Source organism: Sarcophilus harrisii, chromosome 3, assembly GCF_902635505.1.
Source record: "Sarcophilus harrisii chromosome 3, mSarHar1.11, whole genome shotgun sequence".
NCBI classification, from domain to species: Eukaryota; Metazoa; Chordata; class Mammalia; order Dasyuromorphia; family Dasyuridae; genus Sarcophilus; species Sarcophilus harrisii.
Genome location: NC_045428.1, coordinates 570,758,720 through 570,773,459, shown reverse-complemented (window position 1 = coordinate 570,773,459; position 14,740 = coordinate 570,758,720). Strand labels below are relative to the sequence as shown.

General features: G+C 37.3%; 1 protein-coding gene across 1 annotated transcript; it reads left to right on the top strand.

Annotated features, from left to right (window-relative positions):
• Positions 1-792: 792 nt before the first annotated feature.
• C3H1orf158 (chromosome 3 C1orf158 homolog) lies at positions 793-14,573 on the top strand. The gene is made up of 4 exons (XM_003766762.4): positions 793-1,123; positions 2,787-2,900; positions 13,273-13,450; positions 14,318-14,573. Exons 1-4 carry the CDS (start codon positions 1,019-1,021, stop codon positions 14,488-14,490), a joined length of 570 nt encoding a protein of 189 aa, XP_003766810.1. The 5' UTR covers positions 793-1,018; the 3' UTR covers positions 14,491-14,573.
• Positions 14,574-14,740: the final 167 nt, after the last annotated feature.

Here is a 14,740-nt window from a genome sequence, read left to right as displayed (position 1 = left end):
CTACATGTGCCTTTGGTTTCAATCCCTCCATTTTCTCCAGAAGATTGCCCCTTCCATCCTTCACTTCCCTCCCCTTCAACCTTCCCCCTTATTACTGATTCCTTTTCTATTGCTCCAAGTTTTCCCAGTCACTGATCACTTTTAAGACAAACTGTAATCACCAAGAACTAATCAGAAGTTACTATATCAACTCAGCCAAGGCAGGCCGCTCAGCAAAGACCGAGAGAACATTCGTTCCAATTATATGGCTGGGTCCGGCAAATAAAGGATTCTCTTGATTACCCCAATAACGTCTGTACATCCCTGAAAGCTCTTGGCATATATCATATAACTGAACCTTACAACAATACTGTGAGGGAGATGCTCCTGGTATTGTTGCCTCCATTTTTCAGAAGAGAAAACTGAGACTCAGAAAAGCTGTGATTTGCTATGGCCACAAAGCTACTAAATGTGGCCCTCTAATCCCAGCTTTAGCACTCTGTCCTATAAACCATCTGAAAGGACTTTCATTTGCATACCTTTAGGGAAAGAGCAGAGCCTAGGATTTTAGAACTAAGACAGACTGGCAAAAAAGAGTTTTAATGTAACCAATTATAATAACCTCAAATCTTCACTAGCTATCTGTTTCAAAAAGGGAGATATTACTGTTATGAACATTACAATATAAAAATCAGTCCTCTTGAGCCTTGTATTTTAGAGAGAGATTAAAAACAAACTGCTCTTTTGTTCTAGTGGAATCAACAGTTCTCTTTTTAAACTTAGGTAGATTCAGAATCAATCACCATAGAAACAGTAAACAAAGAAGAATTCACTTTTGATTCTCCTTGTCAAGGGGAAAGTGGTACCACAAGTTCACCACAGTGAATTTTTACTCCATGGTCCCCTCTTAGAAAAGAAATTAAAACCATAGCAAATCCCTTAGGTACCATTATAGACACTAAAAGTGGTGCACTTTAGTGTTGTTGCTAACTTTAGTCCCAGATCTCAGGGTCTGGGAAACTTGATTAAAATTGTTACTATGCTTACAACATCTCCACAATCATGGTCTACTCCCAGTTGGCGAATTGAGCCAACATTTTCAACCAGAGTGCTCATTGGAAACTGGGGAGAAGAGAGAAGAAAGGTAAGAAGCTAAGTGAAGGTGGGAGACAAAGGTATGCAGGGTGGTCTTAAGGGGGAGAAAAGGATCATGAGATGAAAAGGTCCTATATATAGTCTGTGAGAAATTCAGGGAATGATGTCTGTAGCCTTAACAAAATACAAAGTGAAAGACATGCTATTCTTGGGGTCAATATATACTTAAGAACTCTGGTACCTGGTATAGTTTCCACTGAATTGAATAAAAATCCTAAGGGCAGGAGAGTCTTACATAGGTTAAAGGCAAAAAAATTACTTAAGTTGAATAGACTAAAGAAGACTCAGGGAGGGTGAGGGGAGGAGAAGGCTGAAACAAGTACTGAACTTTTAAATGCTTGCTGCATGTTAGTGAGATGGCATAAAGGAATCAGTCTCAAAACCAGGAAGACTGGTCCTTGGTCCTTTCTCTGATCTATATTGACTGTATGACCCAAAACAGGTCTCCCATGAAATCACAGGTCCAGTCCCTATTTTTATGTGCAGGGTCCTTAACCCTGGAACAAGAGTTTGTGCCTTCACTTGCTATAGAGTCGAGAGCTCATGGGATCAGAATTGTAGGCCTAGAAAGGATCTCAGAGACCACTTAATCCAACTACCCAATTTACAATTGGGGAAACTGAGGCACAAAGAAGTTCATGGATTTTCTTTTTTTTTTTTTTGGATTTTCTTAAGATCACAAAAGTAATCAGCATCAGAATTCATGTCCTCTGGCTCTAAAGTCAGCATACTTTATACTGCACTATCACTGAAGAGAGTAAGATATATTACATAAAGTATACATATGATGTGAAGGCTATATGGGAGAAGAGATAGAATGGATCAAGGTTTAGAAGGATATCACAAAAGTTTGATAAATAGGGGGAAAAGGAGCTAAATGAGAATAATTGTAATGGAAGCTGAAAAGAGAAGACAAATGTGGGAGGTTGGAAGGCAAAATGACAAGATTTGTCAACTGATGAGTGGAATGAGGGAAAGGAAGGGAGTCAAAACTAACTTCAGTATCATGAAACTGATGCCTTGGATCATGGAGAAGGTGTTGTTGGTTTCAACAGATGGCAGATAAATGACAGAGAGGCAAATGTTCTGTGAAAAAAGATAAGAAATAAAATTACGAAAGGCGAAAGAGCTCATTTGAAGTAATTCCAAAGTTCTGATAATCTAGATTGCTTTTTACTACAGAATCACCTGCAGATTACTATGGAATAACTGAGTGTGTGTGGGTTTCACAAGAACCAGGACAAAAGGGAACATTTGACAGGAAAATGAATATGACCTTTCAAGAGGATGATCAGCAAGTCTTAACAATGGTCAAAGATGCCCCTAGGAGGCCTAAGGTTGGTGCAGGAGAAGAATAAACAGGGTAAAAAGAAAGCTTTCCTTTTTAAAGTAAGAGGACAGAGGAGAAGAAAAAAACACAGATGATGTACCAAACATGTTAGCAACATCTGCTTTGTTTTAGATGTCCTTGGACCTCCTGATTTATACCAATTTAGAACACTGAGGAGCAAGATAAAACCTGGATTCTGGACATACCACAGAATACTTCTTGTCACAGTAACTTTAGGTGTTGTTTGCTAGAAGGAAGGGAGTATAGATTTTTCAGAGGAAGGAGATCACAGATTCTAAACAAATGTTCTGGTCTCTTTCAGTTCATCAAAACTTCAAAATCGGGTTTTGAGAGCACCTTCCAAAAGGATTTTGTCTGGTACCCAGAACACAAAGCAGATTGTATAACAAAATGGTATTCTATGAGAAGAAGAGAGGTAAGAGAAATAGCAATTTCACCATTTCCCAGAATTTGGGGCAGTCAAGGGACATAAAATCCAGGCCTAGATCCCTAATGTAGACCAGCAAATACCCACTTCCAAATACTAACTCTTTACATATATTAAGACAAACTAATATGTTCCCTTAAATCTAGTCTTCTAAATATTATCCAGTTCTCTCAAGCAAACCCCATAATGTACTTCCTTTTATAAATATTTCATATAAAAGAATAAAATGTAAATTATGTATACAATATGGCACATATTTATAGTATATAATTATATTATATGTTATGTAATATATAAACATATAAGCTCCTTATAAATATTCAAGAGCTATATAAAGTTATTTTTTTTCTCAATAGCATATGTTTAATTTTGTTGTTTAGTCGTCCAACTCTTTGTGATCCCGTTTAGAGTTTTCATGGCAGAGACAGTAAAATAGTTTGCTATCTTCTTTTCTTGCCCATTTTACAGATGAGGGAGCTAAGGCAAACAGAGTGAAATGACTTGCCCAAGGTCACATAGCTAGTAAGGGTCTGAGGTTGGATTTGAGATCATATAAGTGAATTTTCCTGACTTCAGATCTAGCACTCTATTCACTGAGACACTTTGCTATCCTAGTATTATTTCAAAAAGGATGGTAAACTTAACATCTTATAAAGTTTTGTATTTCACTTATCATTGGGAAAACCCTAAAATATTAATATTGTACTATGGCAGATAGTAGGAGCCATTTATTAGAATAAAAGAATTCAGACTGATAAGGGATCTGAAAAATATACTTAGTTATAAAATAATATAACAACATAATTTAGAGCTGGATGAAATTCAAATGTTCATCCAGTCTAATTCCCTAATCCACAGAAGGTCCCTTCTACATTTATGTGGCAGATATTATCATGAAAAAAAGTCACTGAAGTTTAAGTCAGAAAACTTGAGTTTGAATCCTGGCTCTACCATTTACTTACTTATGAGTGACATTAGTTAAGTCACCTAAGTGTCTGTTTCCTTGAGTGTAAAATAGGGAATGAAAGAATCCAATTCAACATTTATAGGATACCAAATATGTTCAAGGCCCTATCCAAAATGCAGGAGATACAAAGATAAAATGCTGAACTCTAGGAATTTATAACCAGTAAAAGGAGAAATTATATATTTACAAATAACTATAATACAAATAAGAATGAGTGGAAAGAAGATGCTTATGTGTGATCTCTGAAAAATTAAGGAGTGGGAGATCATTTCCAAAATGTTAGGACCTGGGACTCAACCAGGTTCTTAAAGGAAAAGATATATTCAGATGTTTGAAGGGCTCTTATAAAGAATAGGGATTACATTATTCCATGTAGCTTCAGTAATAGAAGTATGAAATCCCAAGAAGATGCTTATGTGTGATCTCTGAAAAATTAAGGAGTGGGAGATCATTTCTTTTTTTTTTAATTTAATAGCCTTTTATTTACAGGATTTATACATGGGTAACTTTACAGCATTAACAATTGCCAAACCTCTTGTTCCAATTTTTCACCTCTTACCCCCCCCACCCCCTCCCCTAAATGGCAGGATGACCAGTAGATGTTAAATATATTAAAATATAACTTAGATACACAATAAGTATACATGACCAAAACATTATTTTGCTGTACAAAAAGAATCAGACTCTGAATTATTGTACAATTAGCTTGTGAAGGAAATCAAAAATGCAGGTGTGCATAAATATAGGGATTGGGAATTCAATGTAATGGTTTTTAGTCATCTCCCAGAGTTATTTTTCTGGGTATAGCTAGTTCAGTTCATTACTGCTCCATTAGAAATGATTTGGTTGATCTCGTTGCTGAGGATGGCCTGATCCATCAGAACTGGTCATCATCTAGTATTGTTGTTGAAGTATATAATGATCTCCTGGTCCTGCTCATTTCACTCAGCATCAGTTCGTGTAAGTCTCTCCAGGCCTTTCTGAAATCATCCTGTTGGTCATTTCTTACAGAACAGTAATATTCCATAATTTTCATATACCACAATTTATTCAGCCATTCTCCAAATGATGGACATCCATTCAGTTTCCAGTTTCTAGCCACTACAAAAAGGGCTGCCACAAACATTCGTGCACATACAGGTCCCTTTCCCTTCTTTATAATCTCTTTGGGATATAATCCCAGTAGTAACACTGCTGGATCAAAGGGTATGCACAGTTTGATAACTTTTTGAGCATAGTTCCAAACTACTCTCCAAAATGTTAGGACCTGGGACTCAACCAGGTTCTTAAAGGAAAAGATATATTCAGATGTTTGAAGGGCTCTTATAAAGAAAAGGGATTACATTATTCCATGTAGTTTCAGTAATAGAAGTATGAAATCCCAAGACACAGATTTGGGCTTAACATAATAAAGAACTTTCTCACAATTAAAGCTATTCAAGAATGGAATGGGCTATTTGGGGAAATAATGAGTCCCTTAATGTTTAATAGTTTAAGTAGAGACCAGACTTTTTCACAAGGAGATCATTGAAATTCCTCTCTTGAGCAAAAAGATGGGCTAGATGTACTCAAAATTGTCTTTCATCTTAAAACGCTGTGATTTGATGACTTGCCCAAAGTCAAATAGTTACTAGGTAGCAATACTAGAAAATAATTTCTCAATAATGTAGATGAGGATATTGAGGCAGTATTTTATGTTATTCCAAGAGAACTGAAATCAAAAAAGACCTGCATTCAAATGTTGCTTCAGTCGCTTATTACTTGTGAATTATGTGACCATAGGCAAGTCATTTAACCATTCTGAGCCTCAGTGGGCCCATTTGTAAAATGAAAATAATATCTTTAGTACCTACCTCCACAGAATTTTATCAACTAAGAGAATGTATATAAAGTGTTTTGTAACCCTTGACAAAAGCACATTAATGTAGTTATTAATTTTAAAATCAACATATAATTCCTATCAGAAACAACTCTATATGTGGATAATCATTTGATGAGTTATCTGCATCATGTTTACCATGAATTTTTCAGGATGGTGAAACTTCACACTGTTACCTGAATTTTTCAGGATGGTGAAACTTCACACTGTTAAAATACAGACATACTCTATAAGATGCTTACTTGACAAATATTGTTTTGCTATAATATTATCAATATATTATAGTAATTCATACTTTTATAGCACTTTAAGGTTTATAAAACATTGGTCACCACTACCCCCAAAAGAGAAAGCTGAAACTTAGAAACTGAAGTAATTGTCTCACAGGCATAGAGTTTCCAAGCAGTGGAATCAGGATTGAAATCCACAATAGCTCATCCCAAGAACAGTTTTCTTTCAGTTATACCAGAACCCTTCTCAATAAAGTACACATTAATAGTAGGAAATCTCTCTGATATCATTCAGGCTGACAAAGGATTCAGATGGCTAGTCAATGATTATATAAACTCATGACTGTAAACAAGTGGCAGTAATAACTCTGAGCTTCAAAATTTGCCTACCATCAAAACATGGTTTACTGCAAACATAAACTTCATTACTAGCTTAAACAAGATATCTCATCTCTCAGTTTCAATTTCTTTCTCTGGGAAATGGGTATAATTTCACAGGGTTTTGAGAAAGTGCTCTGTAAGATTTAAAGTGGATAAACCTAAATTTTTCAACATAATGTAATGAAGAGGACATTAAATTTGGAAGGTCAGGACCTAGGATTACCCAGTTCAGCTGCTCCAATCACAGGATCACAGCTAGAAGAAACCTTTGGGGCATTTTGTCCAACACCCATACTAAAGTTCCCGGAAGTTAAGTATTTTAATTCAATGTCACATAGATAATACACATCAAAGGTAGGCTTTGGCCCTAGCGCCTCTGACTCCAAAGTTGGTGCTCTTTTTTCTCTATCATGTGACTTTGGTAAAGGTTTCCTTTAGACCTAGGCAGACAGAATTTTCACTCAGAAAAATTTTAAAAAACTAAAAATCAATCATTTAAAAGATGAGAATATATATGAAAGCAACTCATAAATTATATCAAGTGCTATCATTATTATAAAAATAAAAGTTAGCATTTAAGTCCATGAGACCGTGTGTTCCATGAAAGTACCTTTTAGCTGTGTCTTATTTAATTGGGTCCATTTGATGGTTCAGCATCCAGTAAATTTTGTTCTCAGATGGGCAGTCTTCATGAATCATTCATTAACTAGCAATAAGCATTTATTAAGCATCTTTCTGGGTAGAGTCTGTTGAGGATACAAACAGAAAAATGAAATCAACTTTGTTGTATTCTACCGAATATAAGAATTATATAGGGGAATAAGTATAAAACAAATCAAAGAAATGGACAAGAGAAGGACTTGCAGCTAGGGCAAATGAGAGACCTCATGCAAAAGATATTGCTAGAGCTGAGCTCTGGAGGAGGTGAGAAATTTCGAAGATTCAAGGGTGAGGAGGGAGTGCCTTCCATGCATGGGGTAAATCCCATGTCTGTCAAAAAGCAAAGTCCAGAGATGAGATGTTATTCATAGTGTCCAGATAAGAAAAGGAAGATTGAGAAGCTGGTGGGTCAAACACTTAATGACCATAAGTCACAACCAAGAACTCCCGTTCTCTCATTTTAGGTAGACTGATCCAAGGTCACATCAAGGTCCAGTGGTCACATCTGTTGACTCTTTTTTCAGTACTCTAATATATTTCTCCTCTTTTCTAAAAAATCCCAAATGGGTTAGGATATAGGGATCTTTGCCTCAGTCCTCTTGCCAAAACAAAATTCTCACCCATTTACTGGGTGACTTCAAAAAGATTCTATCTGAAAATAAGGGACAGATGAGGTAAGCCTTCCAGGATTTTCCTTGCCCTAAAACCCTACAAAGACTTATAATTTCACAATTTTGATAGCTAAGTCAATGAAGAGGAAGTAACTGTCAAAGAAAAACAAACTTCAAAAGGGTGACAGAGAAATAGGGACAGGAAGAAGAAACAGACTGTGCTTTTGATATTATAAAATTAGTTTCATCTTAATATTTAGAACTGGCAGGTATCTTAGTGAGGATTATGTCCAACTCCCTCAGATTAGAGATGAGGAAACTAAGACCTTAAGAGCAGTGAAATCACTTACTCATAGTCTAAGATGAGCATAGGGTTTAAATGTATGTCGTTTAACTCTCAAACCAGAATTTCACTCCATGTCAGCTGAGTTGTCATCAGAAGTGGAGCCGCCCATCTGAACATGGGTATTTCATTGCCTACATCACTTGTTTCCAGCGCAGTATCCAGTCTCTTCTGAGAACAGCAGTATCATCTTCCATTCTTGATCTTTTCTCACACTTGGGTCATTTATAATGTAGGATCAACTTTAATCTCCTGCTATAACGTAATCTCCTGCTGAATGTCCAAACTTCAAAAGGAAAAGGAGTGAAACAGGGCTTCCCATCTCACTATAGTCTTCAGTCTCTTCTATTTTTTATGCTCGTCTCTTAATGGTTCTGGGAAGAAGAGGGGTGCCTTCTACTCAGTGATGAGCATCCTCATACCTGGCAGACCTTTTCAGCTTTTAGCAATTGTTGAAATTTGCCCCTGACACACCCTCTCTGAATAATGGCAGAAGTGGGTCACCTGATATCATTATCATCCTCACCACTATTATCTATAGCTAGCATTTACAAGGCCAAGCATTGTAAGGCATTGTAAGGCAAGCATTCAGGCACTGGGCTAAGTGCTTTTTTATAAATATTATCTCACTAATATGGAAATGTAATGCCAAAGGTCACTTTTAATGGGGTGACCAGTTCCTCCATTTGTCCTATTTCGTAATTCTGCCTTAAGGTTATGACTGTCCCCTCTTAATGGTTGAGATAAAGGTGTCATAGACATTCCTTAATGTCATTAGAATATCAGTAACCTCCATCTATGAGGCTATCCCCACTTAGGTCTCTGCATTATGTCGTTGTTCTTGTTATTCCATACAAGGCTTGCTGTCCTGATACTTGGGGCTAGACTCTTTGAGATGATAGTCTCCTATAGCCCTGGGATCCATTGGTCCCAGTATTTATCTCCATTTAATAAACTACTGAATTGGTCTCTAATCTCTGTCTTGCTCAGTTTCTTTTGGCATTACAGAAATATGTTCTATGGTGTAGGGGAGGGAGGGAGAAAAATTTGGAACACAAGATTTTGCAAAAGTGAATGTTGAAAGCTACCTTTGCATATATTAGGGAAAATAAGTTATTATTTTTAAAAAAAGGAAAAAAAATATTATCTCAGTTGATCCTTACAACAACCCTTGGAGGTAGATGCTATTGTTTTCCTCATTTTACAGTTGAGGAACTGAGGCAAACAGAAGTGAAATGATTTGCTCAAAGTCAGAGAGCTAATGTCTGAGGTTAGATTTGAACCCAGGATTTCCTGATTCCCAGCCCAATAGTGAATGGTATATAGAAAGTATGCACTGCCCCCACATCTCATAAGTTTCCCATTTCACTCCTTGAATCATCTCCCAACTTGACTCTATCTTACTCCACACACCGTTATATATTTCACTTTATGTCTGGATCACCCATTTCCAAACAGCATTGCAAAGGGTGTATGAACTTGCATATTACTTTTCAAATGTCTTCTCCTTTTAATCTATCAAAACAATCTATGGATTCCCCCATACGAATGCCTCAAAAAGCATAAACCCAAGTCACCATTTTTTACTTACTCCACTCCTTTAGAAACACATATACTTAATATGTTAGAAGGGAAAATGTTTCTAAAATTGAAAAGCTTTCAAAGAACACCTATTAACATAACATAGAACATCAGAATTCCATGAACTACAATTGGAGAAACACTGCAATACTCAGTCCAAAACTAATTGACTATGATTTCAATTATATATTCAGAATAAGTTGAAGGAAACAAAATCCTATTAAAAACAGCAAAGCAACTATTCTCTTGAAATCCACTTGAATGCAATTAAAATATATTCAAAATATTCTCTTGTAACTCATACCTTCTTTATTAAGGATTTTCTGTGTGCAGCACACTCTGCTAAGTGCTGAGAGAGAGATAAAACTTGAGATAAGACTTTGTCCTTAGTATTATGGAGTTAACTTGGATTTTTTTCTGTAAACGTCTCATGTATGTTTTCTTGCAGTCTTTCCCAACCTCATTCCTAGTGCTATCCCTTTGTTAATCATTCTTTATTCATCTTCCATTTAGCTTGTTTGTACCTATTTGTCTCATTAGATTATGAACTCTTTGAGAACAGGGGCTATCTTTTGCCTCTTTTTTTGTATCCCCCGTTTTTAGCACAGTCCCTGGCTTATGGTAGCCATTTAATAAACATTGACTGACTCACTCTGTGAGAAGAATTGGCTTAAAATGAGAGAAAAGAACAAGAAAGGAGACAATGATAATTAACATCTTAAAGAAGGAAAAGCTGCCCAGTAATTTTATTTCTACTTTTATCCAAGAAGGATGCCCCTTGAATTCGAAAGAACAGAACAAAAAGTTGAAACCCAATCTAAATAAGATATTGACAGACAACACTGAAGATAAATTCAAGTCATCTGGTCCAGATAATTCCTGCTCGTGTACTGAACACACTCGTGGAATGTGCTTGCTGAGTCTCTAATAGTAATGTAAAAAAGAAAGATTGTAGTGAACAAATGAAAGAGGTAAGATTAGAGAAGGACAAAATCTCATCTTCAAATAAGGAGAAGAGGTCTTCAGCCTATAGCCAGGGAGTGTGAATGTGATTCCCAAAAAATTCTAGAATGTATTATTAAAGAGATGCTTAGTGAATTTAGGAAAAGCAGAGATGACAAAGAATCAGCCTGGTTCTGGCAAGACCAAGTCATGTCAGTCTAACCCAAAGAGCAAAGAGCTTCACTTTCCTCCCATATAAAGGTCAGTCAAGGGAAATGCTGACAAAGAAAAAACTCAGAAGTCCTTTGAGTTGTTTTCAATTGCTTGACTGGTTCTCATTCAGACAAAACAATAAACATGTTCTATTTGGCCCCAGAGGGCACAAGAAAGAGGAAAAACCAGAAGTTGCAAGGTGAATTTAGGCTGGATATACTTTTAAAATGTACCAACAATTAGAGCCATCCAAAAGTGGAATAGCTTGCCTTGGGGGTGATGAACTGTTCCTTACTGCAAAACCTTCAGGAGGCTGGATGATTTGACATGAATGTTGCAGTATCCTGACTAGATAGATATGGGTTAAGACAAAATAATGATTTTGAGATTTTTCTCTGATCTATTACGCCAGCCCCATAATTGGCTCTCTCTGCTTCTGGTCTTTTCTCTTTCCAAGTCAACCTCTGTAAGACTGCCAAACTGATAAATCTAATGCACTTTCCCCAGTATTACCTTCCTTCCAAAGCAGAGCTCAGACATGAGCTCTTACAAGAGACATTTTTCCTTCCTCCTTGAATTATTTTGTATATAATTTGCACATTTGCTATATTTCTTCTTTCCCTCCTACTCTTCCTAGCAGGTAAGCTTCTGGAGGGCAGGGATTATTTTGTTCTTATCTTTGTATTTTTTTGTGCCCTGAATGTCTAAAACATAGTAGGACTTTAAACTTTGTTGAATTGAATTGAGCTAGGCTGAATCTATGGATCTCTTTGACCTCAGCTAAAACCTAAATGCACTTAAACCTAGGTGGATTTAAAACCTAGACCTTTTGTTCCCATTAATCTCTCTTCTTTTCCTCAGACAGTCTCCAAGGTCTCTTGCTTGCTTATTTATCCCAAATATTTCCCTGAGCTCCCACTTAAAACACTACTAATGGAAAAAAATACAAAATCATTAGATAGAAACATCCCTTCCCTTTTTCTTGGCAGAAGTCCAGCACCATCACCACTACTGCCCTCACTCCCAACCAAGGGGATGGTGAGAATCTTTTTTGGCTTTCCCAGTGAGGAAACCGTTTGTTGTTCATATTTCCTTCCCTTCCCATGAGCTTTCTCAGCATAAGTCTAAGATGGACTATTGTGCCTAATCAGTATTTGTTCTCTAATCAATGGGAGATCCAATAGCTCATTTTCCCTGGCCTTAAAAATGAAGAGTCAGGTGGCACTGAGGATATAGATCTTGGAAATCCTTGTCTAATTGTTCATTGCCATCACCCCCCTCTCTCTTTAACATTGTACTGGAGACTTATTTATGGAATCACTGTTTGAAATATTGAGCTTAGCTGGCATTTTCAGACCATAGCAAACACAAACCTTACTGTCTTCTCCAGCCATCAGGGAGGGCATGAAAATCAAGATTATCCTCCTGATAAATCAGTCCATTTCTCTGTGACACTTTCCCAGAGATAAAAAGGATTTCTTAGGAAACTCACCAACTTAAGTAAATCTTCCTCTCCAGGGAAGAAAAGAGAATATGGCTTTCTTTTCCCAATAAATAACTGCTACCAAAGAAAACATTCTCTCAGTTTCCAGCTGAGGAAGCCTGTAAAACTTTTGTGGCAGAAGACAATTTATGGAGATCTCTCTGTGTCCTCCCATAGTAACAAGTTGAAAAACATGGTATAAATGTCAAGCTTGATACTATTTCACCTTTCTGAAGGAAAAATCAGAATATAGCAAAAGGGATATGATTTCAGCTTACAAAGACATGTACTAAGTTAACTCTCTGTCCACTAAACAATCCTAACTGTTATTTTAACTATGCATAAATTGCATCCAAACTGAGAATTAACTTGGTATTCATTAGATAGGAGTTCATTCACATGAAAAACAAATTCTGGAAAGTTATTTCAGACCATATATTTGAAGGCAAGTCCAAAGAAGAGACATGTCTTTTTTTAACAGACTGTTAAATCTGTTAAAGATTTAACAGAATCTTTAAGCGGCCTAAGAGGTCAGTGACCTCTTAGTGGATTTTAAAAATTGGCACTTATAACACTAAGTAAAGCTTCATAACCATTTCTACAATCAGATTTAATTTTTAAGACAGAGTAACTTTAAAAAGCATACACATCATGAGAAAGTATATTTATGCTACTAAATAAATAAAATAATAAAATCTGATCCTCTAAGATACCAGTAATGTTAGACATACACTGCCATAGTCTATACAAGGAAAATCAAAATTTCCTCCAGAGAACAAAATATTTATTAAAGATGGTATTAGCAAGTGCCTAAGTTAAACTTTAAATAATGAAATAAACTAACCAATTACATTAATGCATAGTTTTCCTTGGTTTGGAGTCTTAATTAGTTGGAGAAGCTGCAACAATTTTTTGATCCTTAAAGGTAACACCTTCATAATTGTACTAACTCCATACCCTCTCCTCCTCCCTTTCCAGAATTACTTGTCTGGGATTCCCTAATGATCCTCCTTGTCATCCCTCCCCCCCCCCCTCGCCCCCAAACTGCAGTGATATGTCTGCCCTTCCAGGGACTACCGTATAAGAACCTGATGACCCATCATAATGAACCCAAACATCGGCATCTGATCAGCACATATGAAGACCATTTCAACAGGCATGGCTACAACCCTGCTTTGCCACCAATCCGTACCTGGAATGGGCAGAAACAGATGTGGCTGCCAGAGAAGTCGGACTTTCCCCTCCTTGGTACTTTATATAGTTTCCCTTATAATAACATTCAAAGGTTCTGGGATGTATTTTGAGGCATGGGGATACCATGCTCCCTTTTTTGCCCCTTTCCCCCATTTCACAAGCATTTTGCTGGCTCTGCTGAACAGTGCTGAGCAGCTGTCTCTAGCTGCTTGGTATTTCGTCATAGCTGGCACAGGGACTGGTCTGTGTCCTACCCCAACCCCAGGTTCTTTGCCAAACTCCATCCACCTCCAATGCTCTAATCAGAATATAGGGTTCTGCCACATGTCTTCTTTAGAAGTGTGCCTGGTCCGAGGGGAAATAACTTTACACCTACATGAACCTACAGACCCAAAGCAGCTTTCTCCAGCTTTATTTGTTCAGTGAACAAACTGAACATCCCCTCTCACTCATTTAATGTGTATTGGATATACAACTATACAACTAGTTACACAGAAATGCAAGGAGCTTTCTTTATGACACTAGCTCCTCCTTCCCAATAAGGTCTCTGGCAAGCGTCAAGGAGTGTACAATTCCTTGCACATGGTAGGCACTTAAATGCTGACTGAAGCAGATAGCTAAGGCTATAGGTGTTTCCTCCCCACCAGGACAGCAGGCTTCCTACCCCCAAGTCCTTGGGCAGATAGCCTCTACGGGACTCTACGGGAATACCAACGCAGCCCTGTCTTCCATGACTTTCCTTCCAGTATCTCCCAGACCTGATTCCTTTCTGTTAAATATTTTTAAACTCCAGTCACAAGTTTATCTCAGTCTAACTTGAGAAAAATACAAGCATTCACTTCCCTCTCCCCTCCCTCCCTCCTGGGTTGGGGCCAGTTTTTCATTCATGATTTCACCACCTGATGCTGATTTCTATTGCAGCTCCCCCCACCAACTATGGCCTTTTTGAGAGTCTCTTGAAGAAATGGGAAAAGCCTACTAGGTGTGACCTCATGAACAGCGTTTACAACTTGTCTTATGTAAAACACCCAATGTCCCGGCGTAATCTGTGGCAGCGTCAACATTCAAACCCGATTCTTCCTCACCTACGGTGAGTCATCTGGCCCATCCTTCTGACAGCCACAATCTTCTCTGGACAAAATGAAACAAGACCAAAGAATCTTAACATTTTCAAATTCCAAGAAAGCAAAAATGATGGCTACCTCCTTCCCTTACTGGCACATTTGAGTAACTGACATTTGGAGTCTCTCCTCCAAACTGTAGGCTCCTCTTCCCTTATTTTCCACAATTAAATTTTATTGGTAACTATTAAAGTTGATGTTAACAGGAGATACACTGCTTGCT